The sequence below is a fragment of the Daktulosphaira vitifoliae genome, unplaced genomic scaffold (genome assembly GCF_025091365.1).
Source record: "Daktulosphaira vitifoliae isolate Bord-2020 unplaced genomic scaffold, ASM2509136v1 Scaffold_2, whole genome shotgun sequence".
Taxonomy (NCBI): domain Eukaryota; kingdom Metazoa; phylum Arthropoda; class Insecta; order Hemiptera; family Phylloxeridae; genus Daktulosphaira; species Daktulosphaira vitifoliae.
Window position 1 is genome coordinate 15,352,244 of NW_026099573.1, and position 25,253 is coordinate 15,377,496.

The following is a 25,253-nucleotide window of genomic DNA, read 5'->3' on the forward strand; positions in this document are numbered from 1 at the left end:
AAAGAAATAATACATTTTTGCATTTTGTAATGAGGCGCTCAGTAACCAGTCAATTTATTCCAATTTTTTCAAGTCTCTATCTTTCAAAAATATCAATCTAAACAATTATTAACACTATTTTAATAATAATAATAGTTCGATTAATATAGTGGCATTGACAGTCTCTCTGCAAGTCGTAAGAGGTGACAAAGAGTACAAAGAATCGTGTAGGGATAATAATCGATGAGGGGAAGAAAAGTACAGTAGTAGAAGTATCTAGCAAAAATGACAGAATTATGGTCGTAAAATTGATATTCGAGGAAAAAGTGCCTATACACCACATGTAGGATGTGATGAAATAGGCAAGAAAATGTTTTTGAGAGAAATTGATGAGGTGATGCAAGGGGTACCTAGCAATGAGGATGTGGTGGACATATGAATGAACATGTAAATAATGAGAGGGGAGGATATGAAAGATTACACGGCGGGTATGTTTTTAGCGGGAAAAATGAGGCTGAAGAACGAATCCTGGATTTCGCAGTATCGTATGATCTTGCTGTGGTTAATGCTTATTTTAGAAAAAGGGAAGAACATTATATAAATCATAAAAGTGGTAGCAATAGATCACAGATTGATTATTTAATGTGGAGGAGAGAGAGCGTAAAGCGAGTTAAAGATTGTTAAGTTATACCAGATGAGAGTATAATTACACAACATAGACTGATGGTAATGAAGTTGTGGTGTACCGGAAAGAGAATATACAAAAATAGAATTAACACGGAGAAAAAATCGAAGATCCGGTAGTAGAAATTAAAAAGGGAAAATGAAAAAGAGTTTGTAAAGATGGCAAAAAAGAAGATGATGTGTAATGTTGAAGAAGATATAAATGATGTGTGGAGTAGATTTGCTAGTTATGTAAAGAATACTGCAAAAAGAGATTGTTGGTGAGAGTAGTAGTAGAATGCCAGGAAACAAGGAAACCTGGTAGTTGGATGAGGACGTTCAAAAAATTATAGAAAGTAAGAAAAAGCAATTCAAAGTATGGCAGAAGATTAAAATGAGAGAAAATTGGAAGGATTTAAACACTTGTGCAAAGAAGCCAAGTTTTTGGTAAGTAAGGCGAAGTTTAAGAGATATAATGACTTGTATGATAGGCTAAGAATAAAGAAAGAAATCTATAGACTTGCAAAAGTAAGAGAGAAAAGGTCTAAAGATTATCCTTATATAATGTGTATAAAAAGTGCTGATAATTAGGTACTCTCAAGTAATGATGATGTGAAAATATGGTGGAAAGAGTATTTTGAAAAATTACTGAATGAAGAGTATCCAAAATAGATGTTAGAGGATATCTCGTGGAATGAGGGACTGGTAGATTTCATTAGTAAGAAAGAGGAATTGAAGGCTGTGGCATCAATGAAAAAGAATAAAGCAGTAGGCTAGATTAAGTGATAGTAGAAGTATGGAAAATATTTGGCGGTGTTGGCATAAGGTGGTTGAAAGAACTTTTAAATAAATTCTTATTAGAAAGGAAAATTCCAAATGAATGGAGGAATAGTATTGTGGTGTCGATATTTAAAGGTAAAGATGACATACAGGAGTGTGGAATCTATAGAGGCATAAAGCGTATGAGTTATAGTATGAAAATTTGGGAAAAGCTATGATAGAGTACCGAGAGAGGTTCTAAAGTAGGCATTAATGAGAAAAGGAGTCCCGAAAAGGTACATTAATATAATGTATGATATGTATGATGACACTTGTACCAGAGTAAAAAGCGTAGGAGGAGTAATGGAAGGTTTTCGGGTAAGAGTAATAGTGCAGCAAGGTTCTGCTTTAAACCCTTACTTATTCTCTATAGTGATGGATGAAATTATTATAGAAATACAAGGAGAGGTGCCGTAGTGCATGTTGTTTGCTGACAATATAGTGTTGATGGTAGAAAATAAGGAGGAAATTAATCAATAACTAGAGGTGTGGAGATAAGCTCTTGAAAAAAGGGGTTTAAGAATAAGTAGAAGTAAGACAGAGTATATAGAGTATCAGTTTGACAAAGTAGTTTTCAAACTCATCAAGTAGTTGGGATTAAGGCGAGGAAGAAGAAGTTGGATTAATAAAGTAGATACTTAAAAAAAAAAAGTGATTTAAAAAAAATTGGATTTAATTGGATTGGCTCCTGAGCCCTACACAGAGATATGAAACCAATTTTTATCTTAAGCTTGTTAACTACTATTTTAAAAATTCATCTATTTCTCACTCATCTTTTAATACTCAAACTTCCACTTAATAAAAAATTTGTATCCCCCAAATAAGTTTTTTATTAATTATATAGGGTGATTTTTTTATCATAACTTACTAATATACTTTTTAAGTTCATCCCTTATGCCTTGTAAGGGTGCAACTTTGTTTTTTTAAAAGGGAACACATTTTTTGAATTTAATAATATGTATGAGTTTTTAATTTAATAGTAAATGGGATTTGATTTTTTATATTCGTTTATTAATTATACATTTTTTAAGTTAAAAATGTTTGAGTTAATATACAAAAAGAATTTCAAATACAGGTAGTTAATTGATTTTTTACGGCACCGCTTTCACAGTCATGGAATGTTTATTGTGAATTATAATTATCAATAGACATACTTTGCCAGTTAGTGTAATTATAAACTCACAATAATGCCCCTTACTACCATTATTAATGAATACCGTGTACCTGCGAATATTGACGTCATAATAAACCAATTAGCCAATTTGTAATAAGTATTACGTAGTTAATAATTCAAGAATAATGTGTAACTAAAGATAACCAAAAAAAAAAATGTTTTATTTATTTTTATTCTGTAAGTAATTGAGTGAGTTATGTTAAAAAAATAACTCTGCAGAGATAATTAATAAACATAGTTCTATTTATTATTTTTTTTTTTTGTAATATTCTTAGAATTTTGCTTGCATGGTTTTATACATACAGAGTGTTTCACTACAGTGGCTCAGGAACCAAGGGGCCGGTGGGTAGTTGTCCCTTTGGTCAAAATACGAGGTGGCAAAAGTATCATTATGCCCCTCCAATAGAACCTGAAAAAAAAAAATTACAATGAATCTGGAAATTAATATAATATTACCATACTTAATTATTTAGCTTTTCGATTTTTGATTTTAATATTAAAAAGTGTTAATGAGTTTACCTAACTCCAGTTGAATATTAAAAAAACAGTAGCCACAGTGAAGTCGTTGGACGTTTATAGTATTTTGGCGTGCAAGTTTCATATAATTTCTTATATGAAACAAACTTTTTCTAAATCCTGTCCTTAATAATTTTTTTATAAAAAAAAAAAAAAAACATTAAACCAGCACAGTGGGTTTATCATAAACTACTTGATTATTTGAAAAATAAATAAAAAAACCAGTACAGAAGAATAGGTGGCCCAATGGGGACGTGGTATATTTGGGTCCAATATAGATTTAATCTGACAGTGATTAAAAGTACTATCATAAAAAACGCTTCGATGCTAATCTGTAGATAATGTTTAATTTTAAGAAATTGGTGGATTATTTTAAAAGTTAAATTAACTCCTATTTCATTCATTAAAAAAAATTCAAAAAGACTTTTCTTAAATTTGAAGAGGAAAAAAATATAAATAAGTATAAATTTATATTTAATGTAAGTTAGATTCATGTAAATATTATATTTATTGGCGTACTCACTATGACTAACCCTTATAAAATAAACAAAAAAATAAAATAAAATTTGAACACAAAAATAGCATGTTTTTTAACTACGATAGCCATTTGCATAAAGAACATAGGTCGTCAGGTCAATTTTTTTTTTAATTTATAATAAATAACAAGCTTTAATTTGATATGTTTCCAGAACATTTTGAAGCTTAAGTTGAAAAAGTTGACATTTGTAAAAAAGTTTCTATTTTAAATCCCCTCTTATGGACAGGTTACGGGTCAGATTTTCAAAAATATTCTATAAAATAAAAAAAGATTATTTTGATTTATTAATTTTTGAAAAAGTTATGAGGACAGTGTTTAGAAAAAAATGTCAAAATTTTAAAAATCGTAATTTGTTGAGGGATTTTTATCATTTACAGGGAACGAGGATAAATTTTTATTTTTAAGGTTAATGTCTTCAACTAGATACGATTTCTTTGGACGTATGATTGAGAAAAATTCGTCCAGTGAGAGCTGAGAAAAAGTAGTGACAGACATAAAAAATAAAAAAATAAATAAACACATAATGTTAAAATTAATATTTTCTCAACATCGCATTGTAGCTAATAATATGTATTATTAAGAGTAAAATTTATATATTACCGGATTTTTTTTATATGATCACTAATATCTAACAAAAAAAGCTTTTTAGCTTAGTAACAACCAAGGTGATCCGGGTCATTAAATTTTTGCCCTCCCATGTAAAAAACAGTTCTGGCCCGCCCTGAAGTAATGCAACAAGGCAGTTTTTTGGCGGCCCACAATAATGCCGGTCGTGGAAAAAAAATATGTAAAAATAGATCCGATACCCCTGGTTCAGTAAGTAAGGAAACATATAATTGATACAAACAATGAAAACAATAGAAAGCTGTTCCCTTACTTAATAAACACTTATATATTAAGAGTCTACTTTGCTAAAAAAATTGTTTTTGATTTTTCTAACAATTTTTAATGATTCACGCTCTAAAAAAAGGTTTTTATTTCATTATTTAAAACTTTTAAATATTTTCTCGAAAAATTCCGCAAATTTTCTACTTATAGAAACATGCTATAATAAAAACCTTAAATTACAAAAAAACGAAAATTCTCATTAGAGTATATATTTAATATATTATATAATGGTACTTCCATATTTATGATATTTAAATTAATTTTACGAATGACAATTAAAATATTTTTAATTTATAACATAATAAAATTATTTGAATAAATAGTTGATACTAATGCCCAAGTAGCCTATCTTAAATTGACGAATAAAAAATAATCGTATTTTTAGTTTCCCGAATAGTTACAATTTTTGTAAATTGAATGTTTCCTATAATTAAACATTAATATTTACCTTTAGTAGTATGGATAAATTTCCACTAGACATTTCAGCGGAGTTAGTTTGGATTGTAGATGATAGTATAAATACTAAGGAGCTAAGTCGTGTCCAAATAAAAAATTTAATGCAGTTAATGATATCATGGTCTGAAACGATTCATTTAGAATTGAAAATGATCAAAGATATAGAGGTAATTAGTTTAAATAATTGAATCATATTATTTGGCAATAGTTATAAATTTATATTCTAGCTAAATAAAAAAACATTTTTTTTATGGTAATGTGCATATTTCAGTAGCTTATAAAAAAATTTAAAAAAATACTAGAGATCCAGTGAAGAGGAGTTTTTATTCTAGTATTGATTGATATTTGGAAATTTGTCATACCTCTCGACTAATTCTGTAAGAGTTTTTGAATTTGGGGGTAATCTTAATTATGGTTTGTTTAGTGAAAAATATAAAAAGAAGTAGTGTAGACGGTTTACAAATCAAAATAAAATCGACACATGTGTTTGATATAATTTGCATTTTATTATTCTTATGTAATCACTGTTAAAATTTAATAATATGATGAAATATACAATTTATAATAAAAAAATCTGAAGTTTATTTAGCTTTTAATAGTGTAGATGTTCTATTACTATAGAAAACATTTCAAAACGAGTAGTTATTACCAAAATTTATATGATTTATTGATGGAATGCACAATAAATCCTAGAATTCATGATTTCGAGTAGTTTTTCTCATTTCATATTAAAGTATATTGTATTACCTTTAGTTTAACGCATGTTTAAAGAAGGTAGGTGTTTTAGAACATAATTAAAATTTGAAAAAAAAATACTTTGATATTTGGTACAAGCCCCAACAGAATTTTGGTTAATGATCATATTTTTAAAAGAAGTATGTCAATATATAATAAAGATAATTGTGTTAAATATTATTATTAAATATTTTATTTTGATCCAGTATTATTCAAATAGTTAAATCGGTTTATCCGATTGATTATACATAGGAAAACCTTAAATTTTATTGAGTATTGAATGATGTAAATGACCCGTCGCTATGCAAAAAAAACTTTAAAATAATTATTAAAAAACGTAATTTTGGTTAGCTTTTCTTTTGGTTAATAATTGGATTTAAAAAAAATGTTTAGTAGATTACATTCGTAGGTTATTCTAAAATATAAACTTGGAGTAATTTTAATGTTCATTTCAAAAATTAAAACTCTCATTTAAATTTTATGTATTTTACTGTTGATGTTTGTAGTTTCTTAATCCGCAAAATTATTATTTTTATATTTTTATGTTAAATTGTTTATGTAATGTTCAGTAAAATAAATTTTACTTTGATAGAAATGCAAAATTATTTTCAAGAGTCCACTATTAGAATATGAGTTTTGGAGTCACAGATATTTGTCATTTACAAAGATAATAGATCAATCTAAAAGCAAAGAAGTAAAAAAAAATATTGAAATTATGCAAGAAAATATTGAAAATGGTACGGTACGTTATACTCTGGGAGAGTTTAATTCAGCGCTACAAAACTTAATGACCGTATTTAAAAAAACAATTAAAGTCAACTACACGTGCATGATTCAGTGTTATGAAAGGTTTCATGTGTGTAAATATTCTTAATAATTAAAAAAAAAATCTAACTTCGTTCACATACTTTTTATAGGAATTAGCTAATGCTTCCTTTTCTAACATTGCGAGAAATATTCCTTATCTTTATGATAATTTAAAACGTTTGTGGAGTGTATCGTGTTTTTTTGGTGAAGATAAACAAATGGAACGAATTTTTCGGTCAATATCTGAATGTCTTTCAGATAGAGTTTCTATAGAACTTCATATTCCAAATGTTTTTAAGTATGCATAATAATTGTAAAATTAGGAAGAAATGCATTTTTATAAACAGTTTGATAGTTTAGTATGAATGTTGAAAATACACTAGAAACGGTTAACGATGTTATAGCAATGATAGATAAATGGAAGGATTACTACTATAAATTCCGATCAGAAATAGAGAAAACAGCAATATTTAGAAGATGGGAATTTAAAAAAGATATATTATTTGATCAAATCGATCACGTTCGATACGTAGTAAATGACTTAAAAATAATTTTACAGGTAAAGATATATTTAATTATAATCATACTGTAAAAGTAATTTAAAATTTAACTTCAAGATTATTGGACAATTCACAGTTGTGTTTGGACCTGAAATGAAATCCATAGTTACCCAAATGCCTCTTGCAAGCTCTGTTCTAATGGAAGGTCTCACTGGAGAATTTTTTGATATCGACTTCAATGTTTACCACCAGGATGAAAAAGAAACATGGAAGCAAATTGTTAATAAATTTTTCCTTAGAGTTTCAGAAATGGAGCAACAAGCAAATACTTACATTGATCTATGTTTTTCAAGATTGCGCAGCGCTGCAAAAGGTTTCATAGCTCTTAAAATTTTTGAAAATATGAATACTAGAGAAACAATGCATAAACGTTTGTCACAAAAGTATCCAGTTATCATTGAAAAATTTAAAAGTGAAATGAATGAAATAAAATATATTTTTGATGTGAGAATAATTTACTAGTTTTTTTATCACTAGTTTTTAGTCAAAAAGGTTATTAATCATTTTGAAAGGCTTTCTAATTTGCAAATTTGTAATAAAATTAGTGGACAGATAATTGTTTTATATTCTTTTCCTTAATATTTTATTAATTGACCTTAAATATTTTTCCAATTAATATCGGTTGTTATAATTATACTATTTTTATTTAGAGTGCTAAAAATTTTACACACTTACCTAAAGATCAACCTTCAATATCAGGAAAATTAATATTTGTTCAAGAATTACATCTTAGAGCAAAAAAAACAGCAATGCTACTTACTGACGTGATTCAATACGATGAAAGAATATCACAACAGGTTTAATTGAATATTTTATAAATATCTTTATAATTTTTAATAATGGTTTTATACCAATATATTATATTGTTTATTTAATATTTCTTTAGGATTTTTCAATTTATATTCGAGTATCTAAAGAACTATTTGAGTTTCAAACCAATGAGTTTAAAAAATGGATGAATTATGCTTTAGAAATTGAACAAAATAAAACAAGAGACACATTATTATTTTTTGATGAAAATACCAAAATATTTAAGTGTAAATTTGATGTATGAAAATAAATTACTGATTTAAGAAAAAGAATTTAGTATAATAATTTTAGAAAGAATTGTATGGTGTCATAGATGAAGCTGTACAAATGAATTTAATGGGATTTGATTTACCAGATAGTATAAAATACTTGATTATGCTATTAAAACAGATAAAAATTAATGTAACCAATATTGAATGTTTGGTTGAAAATGTTCGTGAATTGATAAATAAAATGAATATTTTTGAAGTATGCAGCTTTAATATAATATTATAAACAAACTAATTTAATTAAGTGTTTATTTTTGTTTGCCAAAAAAAGTACACTGCAATGAAACAACATTTAAGTTCACTACATTACAGTCTTCGTCCAGCTATGAATCGATATAGTTGTTTAACAATGAATTTATCTGAATTTACGAATAGTGCAATCCACCGAATAGCATATATGAGTACAGTTTTAAAAAGAATTAAATTGGTAAAGATTTGCAGCTAATTTAAAAATACTTTGTTTTTATTTAAAATAACTTTATTTAAAATAGGCAGAACAGAAAATTGTAAAAAATATAGATTCCTTGAAAGATTTAATATTTTTGCCAATCGGAACTAATGAAAATATTCAAGAATTTCTGGTAAATTACTAAAAATAGACCTATTATTAAATGAATAGCAAATCTAATAGTTGTTAAATATTTCTAAAAAAATTCATGCGTAGAAATGAATATTTTTAGATGCTTGTGCTTAACACTTTTTTAGTAATATTTTTTATCTTAACAATTACTTTTTAATTTACATTAAGGATAATATAATAATAAAAATTTGAATTCTTAAAATCAATAACTTATTATGAATGAGATCACGTGTAATAAATGTATATATCCCCAAAAAAGTAAAAATCTGCTTTGGAAAACAGTAATCGTTTTTCATATTCAATATTAATATGAATATATTATTTTATATTTAAATCGTAATATAATTTGACTAAACAATATATTTTTTAAAAATATCAAAAATAACTTCTTATAGAAATGTAATGTAAAATTATCAAATTAATTAATCGAATAATAATATAATGAAATAGAAAATTTACGATCAAACTGAAGCATTAAGCAATATGAATATTTCTCATATTATGAAATCAACAAGAACTATTCCAAGAATAATTAGTTTGATAGAATATATTTGCTATGGAGTTCAAACAGGCCGTAATAAAAATCTATCTTTATTATACAAAAAATACGAGACCGTTATATTTGAAACAATTGTAACGTAAGCTCTGTTCATTTAAAGATATTAAATAAGGGAAAATGATATAAAAATTTATCCAAAAAATTTAATGTAATTTCAAATTTTACACTGGTAAAAGTGCCATAATATATATTCTTTAATATATATATGTACCTTTTCTCATTTATACCACACACAGATATTTCTTCTTTTCCATATACTTTTGTATTATATAAAAAAATAGTTCCATCGTTGACTTTTTAGGTTAAAAACCTACACGGTTCTTTGGTACTGATGTTTCTCCTGTTTATCTATGTCTATTACCATTATCCAAGTATTCATACTATGGATTATAAGCTTTAAACCTTTAATATCCATACTCTTTTATATTTCCTTTGCCTTTTTATATCGGAACCGCTATACTATTACTCCAATGGCATTTTCCCTTCTAATAGAATTTCATTTAAAGATCCTTCAACTACCTTATGCCAACACCACCTAATATTTTCCATACTTCAACTGGCATTTTATCTAGTTCTATTGCTTTATTTATTTTTTTCATTGGTTCTACAGCCTCTTATACTTCTTTCTTGCCAAGTCTACAAGTCCCTCGTTCCATGAGATATCTTTTCGGGACTCCTTTTCTCATTAATGCCCATTTTAAAACCTATCTCGGTACTCTATCATACACTCTCTCCAAATCTATAAATACCATACACAGATTTTTCTTCTTTTCCCTAAACTTTTATATTAGTTGCCTCAAACAAAATACTGGCTCCATTGTTGACTTAGCAGGCATAAATCCAAACTGATTTTTACGTACCAATGTTTCATTTTTTATTCTCCTATTTATTACCTTTTCCCAAATTTTCATGCTATGACTAATACGCTTTATGCTTCTATAATTTCCACACTCCTGTATGTCATTTTTACCTTTAAATATCGGCACAACAATACTATTCCTACATTCACTTGAAATTTTCTCTTCTAATTAGATTTTATTTAAAAGTTCGTTTAACCACCTTATGTCAACATTGCCTAATATTTTCCATATTTCTACTAGCACTTCATCTGGTCCTACTGTTTTATTCTTTTTCATTGATGCCACAGTCTTCAATTCCTCTTTCTTACTAATGAAATCTACCAGTCCCTCATTCCACGAGATATCCTCTAACATCTCTCTTGGATACTCCTCATTTAGATATTTTCAAAATACTCTTTTCACCTTTACACCTTCATCGCTCGTTAGAACCCTCTTGACATCACTTTATATACCTTACATAGTGATAATCTTTAGTTCTTTTTTCTTTTACTTTTTCAAGTCTATATACATTTTTTTCGCCTTCTTTTGTAAGGCGAGTTTAAGTCTCTTAAATTTCGCCTTACATATCGCACTCTTGACTTCTTTGCACAAGCACATTTTGATTTTTTTCTAAATTTTTAATTGCTTTTTCTTACTCTCAGTTTTTTGAACGTCTTTATCCCACCGCCAGTTTTCTTTGAATTCTGGCATCTTATTCCTACCTCACCAACAATCTCCTTTACACAACTAGCTTTCTATTCCACATATCATTTATGTATCTCTCGACATTCCACTCCGTTCTCTCTTTTACCGTCTTGTAAAACTCTATTTCTTTTTCTCTTTTGATTTCCACTAGCAGATCCTTGATTCTCCTCTTGTCTTTTTATTTTTATAAATAGTTTCCCCACTGTACAATAACTTTATTACCATCAGTCTATGTTGTGAAATTATACTCTCCATGAAATAATTTTACAATTTTTTACTCTCTTTTTTCCACACAAAATAATCAATATACGATCTATTACTCTCACTTTTATAAACTATATAATGTTCTTCTCTCTTTCTCAAATAAGAATTTTCTACAGTAAGGTCATACGATACTACAAATTCAGGATTTCTGCAGCCTCATTTTAACTATAAAGCCATACCCTTCATGTACTCTATTATATCCTCTCCTCTGTGTGTGTATACACCAAATAAAAAATTATAATATATAGTATCTTATTTAATACAAATTGGATGATTTAAAAATTACTCTAACAATATGAATAATCAAATACTAATTATTGACTAAATAGTACTGAGATAGGAATGTTTTTTATTGATCTCTATTATATACTTTGGTTGCATTGACTATGAGTTAAATTAATATTTGTATTGGTTTTATAATATTTTATAATTTATAAGATATTCTATGAAATATAATAGTTTGTTTATATTTTATTAAACAAATTATTTATTTTGAGTAATTAGATTATTTGTTGGGTTTATTTTGTGCCTGGTTTGTGTTATATGCTAGGTTTTTTTTTTTAATTTTGTAGCTGAGGCATTATATAAGAATATGTTGAACTGTGAATACTATTCCACTTGTTAAATTTTATGATAGATCTTCTTTAAACATAAAGAATCCATATATTAATCTAGTGTGTTTTAAACATAGTTGATTAAAATTTTTTCTTCATTTATATTGTAATTATTATTTTCCTATTTGCACAAGGCATTTTTTACGGAATGAACTTTAGTAATTTAAAGTATGCATAGTTTTTGTCATTTTTCGGTTCTAAAAAAATTGAAATATTTTTGCATCGTTTTATAGTATTTGACTTAATATTTCCATGTTTAAGATAATAATAGCCCTTTTGGCGTATTTGTTGAGTGAATTGTTGAGTATGATAAAATTTGTGAAATCTCATTTTATGCCTCAGTATAATGATTCTAATTATTACCAGTAAAAACTTTAGTAATTATCAAAATTAGTGTTCATTTTTGAAACATCGGCTTATAAAATGTAACCTTACATAACTGATGTTACTGCTTTTGCTTTAATTAATTAAATTCGTGTCATTAATTAGTCTTATTAGTTATAAATAATAAATACTGATATTAGATTTATGTTTTTCTATTTTTTAGAATGGTAATAAATAATTTGAGAACTTTTAAAAACATACTTCAAAGTAATCGAGTAATATTCGTAATACACGCTCGAATGGATAATGATGAATTTTCGGTTCTACCTACTATACCTATTATAGTCAATACAATTTTAAGGAATATACGATATTTTTTGGAGTGTCTACGAGTTGTTCCCAGATGGCTAAAAGACACTACTATACCATGCCCGGAATCGTATCATGTTCTCACTGGAAACATTCATTTTTTTTCATATTACGATAATTTAATAGAACGACAGCATGTATGTCGAGCATTACAAAAATGCCAAGATTCGGCATATAATTTAGGTCATTTAGTGATGGAAGCTATAAAAAAGTAACTAAATTTATAATGCAATTTATTTACTTATACTATTTACTAATCACCGGCTATTTCTTTAGACTCAAAAAGTTAAATTTTTTGTTTAAAAATCAAGAAAATGTAGTAATTGATTCGTTTTCTCAAACAAATCCTAAGCTTCAAGACTACAAAAGACAGTTAAACTTTTTTCGAAGTCTTTCAGAAGGATTAAAAAAACAAACGCCTTACATGGATATTGGATGCATTCGTATTAATTATTCTGATTACATAAATAAATTAATATCCCAATGTTCTTTTTGGCATTCTATGTATGGTATGCGAATGATGTATGAATGTAAAGTTGCTATGTTAGAATTTTCATCTATTATTACTGTATGTATGATGTAAAATAGTCTTAGATATAAAATAATTAATTTAAAATATACTATTAAAATATAGTTGAGTAACTCACCAAAACACACAATCAATTATAATTTAAAGTTTTATTATTTAAATTATTTTATAGTTTTAGAGGAATCAGGTTTGAAATTAAAGAACTTTATAAAAATATTTAATTAATTGCATTACTTCAATGAAAATAAACAAAAAAAATTCAAGATCATACTTTTATATTTATTTCGATGAAGTACTGAGAAGGCATTAATTATACTATGATGTGTTTTATTTTTATGTGTCGGTCACTATTTTTTCTAAGCTCTTATAGAACCAATTTTTTAACGATACGCCAAAAGAGCACATTATCGTATTTAATTGAAGACATTGACCTCGAAATTGGCGAACTATTCCGCTGTTCTCTATAAATGTGGGAAATTCCTTAAAAAATTACGATTTTTTAAATCGATAAATTACAACGTTTTTTCTTAATGCTGTCATAATACATTGTAAAAAGAACGCATCAAAACATAATCACTTTGAAAACTTATATTGTTATTGTTATTGTTTTTTATATATTGTTATTCGCAATACCTTATTTTTTTAATTATTTAAGTTATATTATAATGAACAGTGTATTTGGTAAAATACCAAGTAAATTTTAGTTTATATCCATAAAAACTAAAAATATATTTTATTTGCGTTTAATTTATATTGAATTATAATTTGTTTTATAAATATAACAATTGTAACAGGCTTACAGAGAAAAGCTGGATTGTCATGTTCGAAATGTTGAAAGTTTCAAAATTGTCTTACAAGCTGTCAAAGACCTTAAAAAAATGAATTTTTTTGCTGATCATACATTTAATAAAATTGATAACAGATTAAATTTAATGAAAAGTCATAAATTAAAAGTAAAATAATGTATTGAAATTATTTTTAGTCATTTATCGAACGTAATTCTTTTTTCAAAGATACCTTTTGAAATTAATCAACAATATAATAAACTAATCAAAGATTGGAGAGATTTATATGCAGATGCGCTGTGTAAAAATTATTCAATGGAAGAAATCAAAAAAGGTTTTACTGGGATAGCAAAAGATCAAACTAACGAATTTATTAACCGAGTATCTATGTTTTTAAAAGATTATTATGAAAATGGACCAGCAACAGTAGATGCAAATTTAGATTCAGGAATCCTTAAATTAAAAGTAAAATATCCTAATGACATATAAATAGAGCAAAAAAAAAATTTCAATATTTTTAGGAATTCGATAGTAAATTTAGTGATATGTTTGAAGAACGTTCTGAAGCAGTTAAAAGTGCTGTACTATTTGGATTGCCTTTAATTAATATGGAACAACTTGAAACAGCTTATCAACATTTTAAATGTATGCAATTAATTTTTGAATTATACTGTCGTCAAAAGACAGCTAGAGAAGTATGGGCAAAAACTTTATGGTCAGATTTAAATCCACAATTATTAAATGATGGGATGGAAGATTTTATAAAAGAATATAAACGAATTCCAAAAAATTTCCGTAATACTTCTGTTGGTCTTGTATTAAAAAAAAAAATGGATGTTTTTAAAAGTTCGATACCTCTATTTATTGAACTTAAAAATGATGCTATGCGTGAACGACATTGGAATGATCTAATGAATAAAACAGGTAATATAATTATATTTACTGTTTATTTATTGATCGCTTAACGTGGACGTTGTTTTTGATTATTATTTAGTTAAATTATATCAGATAATACTGTAACTTTATTCATTTTATTTATTGATGTCTTTGATATCCAATAATTTTTTCTTGTATCTACTTACATAAAAATTATTTATACTATATTTATTAATATTACCCCAATAAACAGCGATGACCTTAAAGTATACGAGGTCTGGCTATTAAATAACAAGACTGGTTACGAAAAAGAGTTTTATTATAAAAATTATTCTACATTCGAATGCTCCCCTTCAATATACTCCCCTCCTAGGCGCGCAGTCTCGTTATTTAATAGCCAGACCTCGTATGCTTTTAAATGTTTCATAGAAATATGAAGTCTAAAAAATGTTTCTCCTATTGTACTGCTAAATAAAGAGAAATTTAAGAACTGACATTAAGTTTAAATTTAGCAGCTATTTAAACAAAAAAAAAAAAAAAAATAGACAATTTTGAGATTTTTTTACTTTAATTAAGAGATATTAGTTAAGACAAATCAATTATTTAAACCACTGTGCGCTGTAGCCATGAATATATTAACGTGCTTTACTACTGTATTTTTTAGTTTCGATGCGAAGCTGAGAAGGTATTGGTTTTACTATGATGTGTTTTTTTTTTATCATTTGGTATATTTTTTTATAAATCTAACTTTTTACCTACCTTCAGGGGGGGATTCAAAATACAACTTTTTCACAAAAAAATTACTTTTTCAACTTAAATTTTGAAAGTGTTCCGGAAAGTCTGACACTTTTATATAAATCTTAAATTAAAGCTAATGTAATATACTTTATTATGCAAAAAAAAAAATTCGGAGTTTACTTTGTCTTCACGGTGAAAATAGCTACCAAATGCTATTATTGTGTGAAAATTCTCGACTTTATTTTTTACATTTTTAACTTTATAATGCTCTAACTTTTTCAAAAATGAACATATCAATATAATTTTTTTTATATAGATGCTTGATTTCTTTACTTATCATTTGGTATATTTTTTTGTAAATCTGACACTTAATCTCCCCACAAGGGGGGATTTAAAATGACAACTTTTTCACAACAAATTTACTTTTTCAACATAACTTTTGAAAATGTTCCGGAAGGTCTGACACTTTTATATATATGTTAAATTAAAGCTAATGTAATATACTTTAATTTGAAAAAAAAAAAATTTGACCTCTAGACTTGTCCTCATGGTGAAAATGGCTATCGAATGCTATTTTTGTGTGAAAATTCTCGAGTTTATAATTTACATTTTTTTTGTTACAATAGTCCTAAAAAAAATTGTATATGTAATATAATTGTCAAAGCTTTTCTTTGATATTGTACTAAAATTGCACTAAATATCAAAACGAGATAAATACCATTAAAGCTTCGAGATTTACAGCATAGAATTTCGTTTTTTGCATATTATGTTTTTTAAGAAATTTTCAGCTTATATAGGTATTTTTAAGATATTTAAAATATATATGTACATATATAAATGTTAAAAGTTATAAGTCTTGGGATGTCAAAAATAAAAAAAATTATAAGCGATAAGTATTAGTGCAGAGCTACAACTGAGCTTAATTGAACTACTCTTGTACTACGCGATTTTCTAAGGTTACTTAAGTTCAGAGTTACACTCTTTCATATTTAAATCAAAAAAATTATTATTTACATTTAGGACGACATTTTGATATGAGCCCAGAAGTGTTTACATTAGAAAAAATGTTTGCAATGGATTTAGGCCATTATGAAGATATTTGTATGGAAATTATAGGCAACGCAGTTAAAGAATTAAGTATTGAACGCGGAGTTACAGAAATATCAAACGTTTGTATAAATAAAATTATTTACATTAATGAAATGAAAAGTAATAGCGCAATTTTGTTTCATAGATTTGGGAAAATATGTTGATTGACGTTACAAAACACATCAAAGATGATAAATATCGAGGTTTGATTTTGGGGGATTTATCAGACCTCAATCAAACTTTAGAAGATAATAGATTGACTCTTCAAAGTATGGCTGGATCACAGTATGTAGTTTAAATATTATACCATATTATTGTACATCAAAGGTAACTTATAGTAATAGAGCACAAAAATTTCAATTTAGGCTACAACATTTTATATTAAATACAATCCTTAAAAAATAATAACGCTTTATGTTATGACCTATTGTGTTATTCACTACAGATTTATTGGTCCATTTTTATCTATTGTACAAAAATGGGATAAAAACTTAGCAGTAATTAGTGATGTTCTTGCTGAATGGTATCAAGTACAGTTGAAATGGACTTACTTAGAAGGAATTTTTCTTGGTGGCGAAATAAGACTTCAGTTGCCCGAAGAAGCAAAAAAGTTTGATGATATGGACCGTACATTTCGTATGATCATGACAGAAACACAGAGAAATCCTAAAGTAATGATTCAATGTTTAGCACCAGGACGTTTAGAAGAATTTCAAGGACTATTTGGTAGTCTAGAAATGTGTCAAAAATCATTAAACGAATATTTAAATTCAAAACGGAACACCTTCCCTAGATTTTTTTTTATATCAGATGAAGAATTATTATCAATATTAGGAAATTCTAACCCTGCAAGTATACAAGAACATATAGTAAAAATGTTTGATAATGTTAGTAGTTTACTACAAGTGAAAACACTAGATAATTCAATAATCAATACTGCAATGATATCTTGTGAAAAAGAAGTAATGGAATTTATATCTAAAGTAGATGCTGATGGTTTAGTTGAAAATTGGATGAATAATGTTTTAATTGAGATGTGGAGATCAAATAAGTTTTTGTCTAAAAAAGCAATTTACTGTTATGGATCTGTAAGAAAACCACGCTGTGATTGGATATTAGATTTTCAAGGTATGATATGTTTGGTTGCCAATGGCGTTTGGTGGACAGCTGAAATAGAAAATGTTTTTAAGAATATTAAAGATGTAATTTACTTTTATATTTAAATTGTATTTTTGTTTTATGTATTTTTATATATTAACTACTATTTATGTATTATATATACATAGGGGAAAAAAAGCGCCATGAAAGATTATTTAGAACATCAAAATCGCCAACTTGATGAATTGGTCATACAAGTGAGGGGTGATCTAACCAAAAACGATCGTAAAAAATTCAATACAATTTTAATAGTTGATGTACATGCCAGAGATATCATTGAAAATTTTGTGCGTGATGGTGTGATGGAAAATCATGCGTTTGACTGGGAAAGTCAATTGAGATTTTATTGGAAAAAAGAACTTGATAATCTTATGGTACATCAATGTTCTGGAACTTTTTCTTATGGTTATGAATACATGGGTTTAAATGGTCGCTTAGTCATAACACCACTAACTGATCGCATTTACCTCACCATTACCCAGGCATTGTCCATGCAGTTGGGTGGAGCACCTGCTGGTAATTTTTAATTAAACACGTAAGTTCTTATACATAAAAAACCTCTTATGGTCTAGGGCCGGCTGGCACGGGTAAAACGGAAACCACCAAAGATCTTGCTAAAGCTATGGGCTTGTTATGTATGGTAACAAATTGTGGCGAAGGATTGGATTATCAGGCTTTTGGTAAAATATTAAATGGACTGTGTCAGTGCGGAGCCTGGGGATGTTTTGATGAATTCAATAGAATTGATATTTCTGTATTATCTGTAATTTCAACCCAATTAGGAACTATCAGAAATGCATTACTTGAACAAAATCTTTTATTTATGGTGATTTCGTTTTTAAATGATCTTAATTATAATAGCACTTCTAAAATTTAAATGTTAGGTACAAAATATTATTTTTCAATTGTCCAAAAAAAAAAAATTTAGAATAGTATTTCTATTTTATAAATATTTTTAATATTTTTTTGGAATTTAGTAAATACTTTTAATAATTTAAAACTGAATTTTAAAATTATTATTTGTATGATGTTTTTAGTTTGAAGGAGGATATATAAAACTCGATATAAAAGTAGGAATATTTATAACTATGAATCCAGGTTATGCTGGTCGTACAGAACTACCAGAGACAGTTAAAGCATTATTTAGACCAGTCGTCTGTATAGTACCAGACTTGGAACTCATATGTTTAATAATGTTATTTTCTGAAGGATTTTTACAAGCTAAAGTATTAGCCAAAAAGATGACAGTTTTGTATAAATTGGCTCGTGAACAACTCTCAAAACAGTCTCATTATGATTTTGGACTAAGAGCTTTAAAATCAGTTTTAGTTATGGCTGGAGAATTGAAACGTAATGCAATTAATGTTGATGAAGATGTAGTTTTAATGAGAGCACTAAGGTTAGTTACTTACAAAAAAGTTTATTATACATTTAGCTTAATAGTATATTACTTGTATATATTAATTCAAATAATACTTATATAAATTGATAAAGGGGACATGAAATAATTATAAACGTACTATANTAGCTTCAAGTTCATTTAAAATTTTTTCCAAATTTTTACATTATAAGCCCCTTTAATTCTAAATAAATGTGAATAAATAGTTATGGTATCTGATTTTTTTACTTTATATACTTAAATTATTCGTACATAAATTAACAAATTGTAGTCTGTTTCATTTTCAAGTCTTCAACTCACGTTTTATTATTTAAAAACAAAACATTCATATAACTGACTGTTGAAGCTCATCAGCTATAAAATTTAATTTTTATTATTCAAAAAGGTATAAAATGATAAAATAATGATTATAAATTTGCAATTTTAAGTATTTTCAATGTTCCCAAATCAATGCATAAAATTACAATACGATATCTATCAGGAGTAAACTGGTAAAAAGCTTACTAAAATTGAAGTTTTGTAATACTTATCGATAAATTATAGATAGTATTATTTATAACTCAATGGTAATATTTGTCTTTAACTTTATGAAAAAATGTAATTAAAAACTATCTAACGAATAAAAATTGCTTAATGCTTTTATGATAAGCTCAAAAATTATTAAATCAATAATGTTATGTATTTTAATAATACTTATTTAAAAAAAAAGAACAAGTTATGTTTTACAGTAAAATCTTTATTTTTAAATATTATAAGAGCGTACACTTTTTACATCATTATGATATCTTAATCAAAGAGGGGACAAAGACTAACTTTTTAAGAATAGATTGAGGTACTCTACGTGGTGGCTTAATTGTACATTGGTAATCTGGCATTAACCTAATAGTATATTCCTCACCAAAATTACCCAAGCCCTGAAACACACTCTCATTTTCTTTTATAAATTGCTCTTTGTCTGAATATTTTTCTTTTAACTGAACATCACTTACTCTTTTAATTAAATCTAATTCCATACAGTCACTTAACCCTAATAATGGTTCAACTTTACACTCAAGCTCTAAATCAATAATAACAACAAATTTTAATACACAATTTTTATTATTAACCATACATTCTGACGTTATCTCGCCAACTGCTTCAATAATAAAGCCTTCATAAGCTTGTATTTTCACCTCATATTTTAGCATATTATAATTCTTATTTAACTTTTTTTAAATACTCAAAGGTAAAATATTTATATCAGAACCTATATCAAGCTTAAATTTAATAACATTATTTTCAACAATTATATTTTCTGACCAAGATTCTCTAACCAAACTCTGACATTTATTAATTTTATTAATAAAAAATAATTGGTCACTACTATTATTATTTTCATTAGTAATAGCCCTAACCTGTCTATTATTATTTACATTATTACTTAAATTACTCTTATCTTTAACAATTCTTGACTTACATCCTACAGCAAAATGACCAAATTTTAAACATATCTTACATTTTTGATTGAAGGCTGGACAACTCCTAGGACCATGATGTCGACCACATTTCTTACAATCATACATTAAAACATTTATGTCATGATTTTTATATTTCATTGATTGACTGGACTGACCACCACTTTGTAACCCATTTGACTTATCATCAAACTTGTTGAAATCTTTAGAATGTTCTGTTTTAGTATTATAAATAACAGCATCAACCAATGGATTACTTGACAAATAATTAGAATCACCCTTTGACATTACTACTGACTGGTTCTGTTTAGCAGCTTCAGCAGCTCTACAACACTCAACAGTCTGTTCTAAAGTCAATTTTGGTTCTCTTAATAACCGTTCCTGAAGTCTCTTGTCATTAATACCAAGAACTATCCTCACTCTTAAAAGATTATTGTTCAATTCACCAAATTCACATTTTTTAGATTGCTTTCTTAGATCAATTAAGAAATGATCAAATGATTCACCTTCTTGCTGATTTTGAAAAAACTTGAATTGTTCTATTATTAAATTTTTTTTAGGTTCAAAATATTGTTCTAAGCCACTTAATATAGTACAATATGGCGTATCAATCAGCTCATTAGCATCATCCCCAATAAAAGAATGTAATATTGCAGTTTTAATTTTATTTGACTTATTTTCCAAGTCATTAGCTGATATATATAGTTCATACTTTCTTTTAAAATTTTTAAAATTTTCCGTTAAATTACCGTGTTATGTATTTTAATAATACTTATTTTAAAAAAAAGAACAAGTTATGTTTTACAGTAAAATCTTTATTTTTAAAAAATCATAAGAGCATACACTTTTTACATCATTATGACATCTTAATCAAAGAGGGGACAAAGACGCTAGCTGCTTAACAGTGCAGCCACTAATATATAACAAATATACTTCTTAAATGAAAATGAGTTTATTTTTATAATCTTATAAAACTCCTATTTGTTTATTTTATTTTAAGTATCAAACTTCTTTTACAACTATGTCAATTTAAAATTACCCTACTTAACCTTACATAACATAAACAAAAGAAAATTATACACAATATTCAATTTTTTTCATCCATAATGATTTTATAAAAGAAAAGTAACATCAGAAAAATTAAATTATTATATAAAACAAAAATCTTAATTTTTAACACATTTTATAATAAGTTTTACTTATTAGGGACATGAACTTGCCAAAATTTATATATGACGATGTACCACTTTTCTTAGGATTGATCTCTGATCTATTTCCTGGTTTAGATTGCCCCAGGGTAATGTATCCCAAATTCAGTAAAGCTGTTGACGATGAACTTAAAAAGAAATCATATATGCGTTTACCTCATCAAGTAAGTTTTAATATTTATTTATATAATACAAACAATAAATACAATATTATAACTATTAAACTAAATACTTTAGATAGTCATTATTGTAGAGAAGGGTGGGACAAGTTGATACCTTTACATTTAAATTGGATTTCTTAAGGAGAGTATTCACTATAAAAACTTTAAATTTAGTGGAAATTTTACTTTGTTTATTAAAGAATTATAGTTGTTATTTGATAGCTAAACAAGAAACATGTTTGTTTCGTTATTGTGTCTATTTTAAACATGTATGTTTAGTGTCAATGTGTTTATATTAAAATATAGTAGAGTGGAGGATCCAGTTCAGTGGAGTTAAGATATTTTTTAGATTAGTAATAGTTAATAACTGTCAGTTATTGAAATTACTGAAATAAAACATTTTGATGCGTATTTGAAATAAATCAAAAATAAATTTATCAAATCTACCGAAAGTTACATAGTTTTTGAATTAAGAGATTTATTACTCATAGATGATAAGACACTGGTACGTTTTTCTTTATTTAATCATATGTTATATTAAATAAATTTCAAATGTAAATTAATTTGGAACGATGTAAACAATTCTGCATGCAAGATTTTATAAAATTGATTAATTTTACCAAAATTTTTATGATTTTTGGTTTTAAGGTCCTATAACACCTAAAAATAAAAAATTCGTTAATTTTCCATTTTTTTTTTTATCTTAATATACGTTGCTTGAAATTTAATTGAAATTGAAAATAAAATAAATTGTATGATGATTTTGTCTTTTCTCAATAATTTGGTAAACAAAGTCGTCAAAACGTCTAACTTTTTTTATCATATAGTACTTCAAAAATTTAATTTTACTTTGAATGTATATATATGTTTCGTTGTTACGCAAAACATTTTGAAATTGGCCATTTTTCCGAAAATTGTACGATTTTTATCTTTAATTCACGCCCAATAATTAACAAAAATCAAAATTTCGGATAATCTATTACACTCATTCACTACTCTATTTTTTTATCAACCACCCAACACTCAGAAACCATATATCATAGCTGGCCTCACTACAGTATTATAGAATTTACATTTCAGCCTTATCGGAATTCTTTTATCACAGAAGACGCCAGACGCTTCTATAGACTTCAACCAACCGCACTTAATTCTATGTCTTATATCCTCGTTAATACCACCACTCTTTTGCACAACTGACCTTAAATACTTAAAACTTTCTACCTCTTCAATCACGTTCTCACCTATTGTCACTGAACTTCTCTTTACACCTACCTCGTATTCTCCTTTATCAAACTCATACTCTATATACTTTGTCTTACTTCTACTTATTCTTAAACCGTTATTCTTAAATAATCTTACTTATTCTTAAAGAGGGTTTTATCGCATAAAACGCCAGGCGTTATCAATCATTACAGAAAAATATAACAAAACACCCTCTAGTAACTGCATATCCAATGCATTGTATTACCTTTAATGTAGGTTTAGAGGAAGGTTGGTTTTTTAGAACGTTCTCCAAATTTGAAATTAACATTTTGGTATAGATTTAAGCATCACAAAATTTTGGTTTATGATTGGGTTTTAAAAACATTATTTCTTCTGGAAGGCAAGTTTCTGAAGTATTATCATTGTACACTTTTCAATACCTCCAGTTATTATATAGTTATTTCAATATAAATTAAAAAATAAAAATATCAACAATGATTGACTGTTATGACAACAAGATGATTGGTAAAACTTTCCCAAAAATTCATAAATCACCACCGATCATAGTATGTGGTGTTAAAGATGTTAAAAAATTAATGACCAAATTGATAGTACAAGAAGCAAACACAAAAAGCAATTCATAGAACTATTACCTAATTGCGAAATAAAGTAAAAAAAATATATCATGTATCAGTTTTGTCGTTAGTTTAAAATATTAAGTGAAGAAAAAATTGAATATAGTCGGTTTCAAAGTAAAAAGAAATAGATATTTAAATTTGTAATTTGAGAACATAATTCCCAAGATGATATTTGTGATATTTAACGTAAAACTTCAGATATTTGGCACACCATATGACAACAGTTCTAATAAAAAAAATAATAAATTATTCAAAAAATGAAGTGAATGGTCACATTTAAGAATACTATTTTTTTTTAATTTAATTATAATTGCAAAATAAATATAAAGATATTTTTTGAGTAGGACATAAAATTCGATTAGAACGTCCGAAAAATAAGAAAAAAGAAGTGCAGTAGTTCAAAAACTTTTAGTCTTTTAATCATACACAAAGTTGCTGCCACAAAGGAGATTGTTGATGAGAGTAGGAGTAACTACCAGAATCACGGTTTCCATGATTCTGGCATGTTATGTGGTGGTGGGATAAGAGCGTTCAGAAAACAGAGAGTAAGAAAAAGCAATTAAAAGTTTAAAATAAGAGGAGATTTGATGGAGTACAAAAAGCTTATCCAAAGAAGCCCAGTGTGAGTAAGTAAGGCGAGTTTAATCCTCTTAAACTTTATCTTATGAGTTATAGAAAAAAGGAAAGTGAAAAAAAAGAATATAGACTTGTAAAAGTAAGAAAAAAAAAATTATAAAAAGAGATGATAAGAGGGTTTTAACGAGCGATGATGATGTGAGAATAAGTGAAAAGAATATTTTGATCGTATATTTTCTATTTCATTATATTATTATTCGATTAATTAATTTGATAATTTTACATTACATTTCTATAAGAAGTTATTTTTGATATTTTTAAAAAATATATTGTTTAGTCAAATTATATTACGATTTAAATATAAAATAATATATTCATATTAATATTGAATATGAAAAACGATTACTGTTTTCCAAAGCAGATTTTTACTTTTTTGGGGATATATACATTTATTACACGTGATCTCATTCATAATAAGTTATTGATTTTAAGAATTCAAATTTTTATTATTATATTATCCTTAATGTAAATTAAAAAGTAATTGTTAAGATAAAAAATATTACTAAAAAAGTGTTAAGCACAAGCATCTAAAAATATTCATTTCTACGCATGAATTTTTTTAGAAATATTTAACAACTATTAGATTTGCTATTCATTTAATAATAGGTCTATTTTTAGTAATTTACCAGAAATTCTTGAATATTTTCATTAGTTCCGATTGGCAAAAATATTAAATCTTTCAAGGAATCTATATTTTTTACAATTTTCTGTTCTGCCTATTTTAAATAAAGTTATTTTAAATAAAAACAAAGTATTTTTAAATTAGCTGCAAATCTTTACCAATTTAATTCTTTTTAAAACTGTACTCATATATGCTATTCGGTGGATTGCACTATTCGTAAATTCAGATAAATTCATTGTTAAACAACTATATCGATTCATAGCTGGACGAAGACTGTAATGTAGTGAAC

The 25,253-nt window shown here is 26.5% G+C and overlaps 1 protein-coding gene across 1 annotated transcript in view; it reads left to right on the forward strand.

Annotated features, from left to right (window-relative positions):
* Positions 1-6,447: 6,447 nt before the first annotated feature.
* LOC126898003 (dynein axonemal heavy chain 10) overlaps positions 6,448-25,253 on the forward strand; it is a 50,412-nt gene continuing 31,606 nt past the window's right edge. The window contains exons 1-22 of the mRNA XM_050671950.1: positions 6,448-6,624; positions 6,686-6,873; positions 6,936-7,134; positions 7,193-7,579; positions 7,786-7,932; positions 8,022-8,183; positions 8,237-8,413; positions 8,486-8,641; positions 8,706-8,795; positions 9,245-9,432; positions 12,323-12,679; positions 12,745-13,036; positions 13,792-13,950; positions 14,011-14,247; positions 14,304-14,706; positions 16,417-16,565; positions 16,631-16,770; positions 16,931-17,687; positions 17,772-18,159; positions 18,216-18,469; positions 18,681-19,042; positions 21,703-21,868. Of these exons, the coding sequence (XP_050527907.1) occupies positions 6,484-6,624; positions 6,686-6,873; positions 6,936-7,134; positions 7,193-7,579; positions 7,786-7,932; positions 8,022-8,183; positions 8,237-8,413; positions 8,486-8,641; positions 8,706-8,795; positions 9,245-9,432; positions 12,323-12,679; positions 12,745-13,036; positions 13,792-13,950; positions 14,011-14,247; positions 14,304-14,706; positions 16,417-16,565; positions 16,631-16,770; positions 16,931-17,687; positions 17,772-18,159; positions 18,216-18,469; positions 18,681-19,042; positions 21,703-21,868 (5,499 nt within the window). The 5' untranslated portion in view covers positions 6,448-6,483. The remainder of the gene's footprint in view (positions 6,625-6,685; positions 6,874-6,935; positions 7,135-7,192; positions 7,580-7,785; positions 7,933-8,021; positions 8,184-8,236; positions 8,414-8,485; positions 8,642-8,705; positions 8,796-9,244; positions 9,433-12,322; positions 12,680-12,744; positions 13,037-13,791; positions 13,951-14,010; positions 14,248-14,303; positions 14,707-16,416; positions 16,566-16,630; positions 16,771-16,930; positions 17,688-17,771; positions 18,160-18,215; positions 18,470-18,680; positions 19,043-21,702; positions 21,869-25,253) is intronic.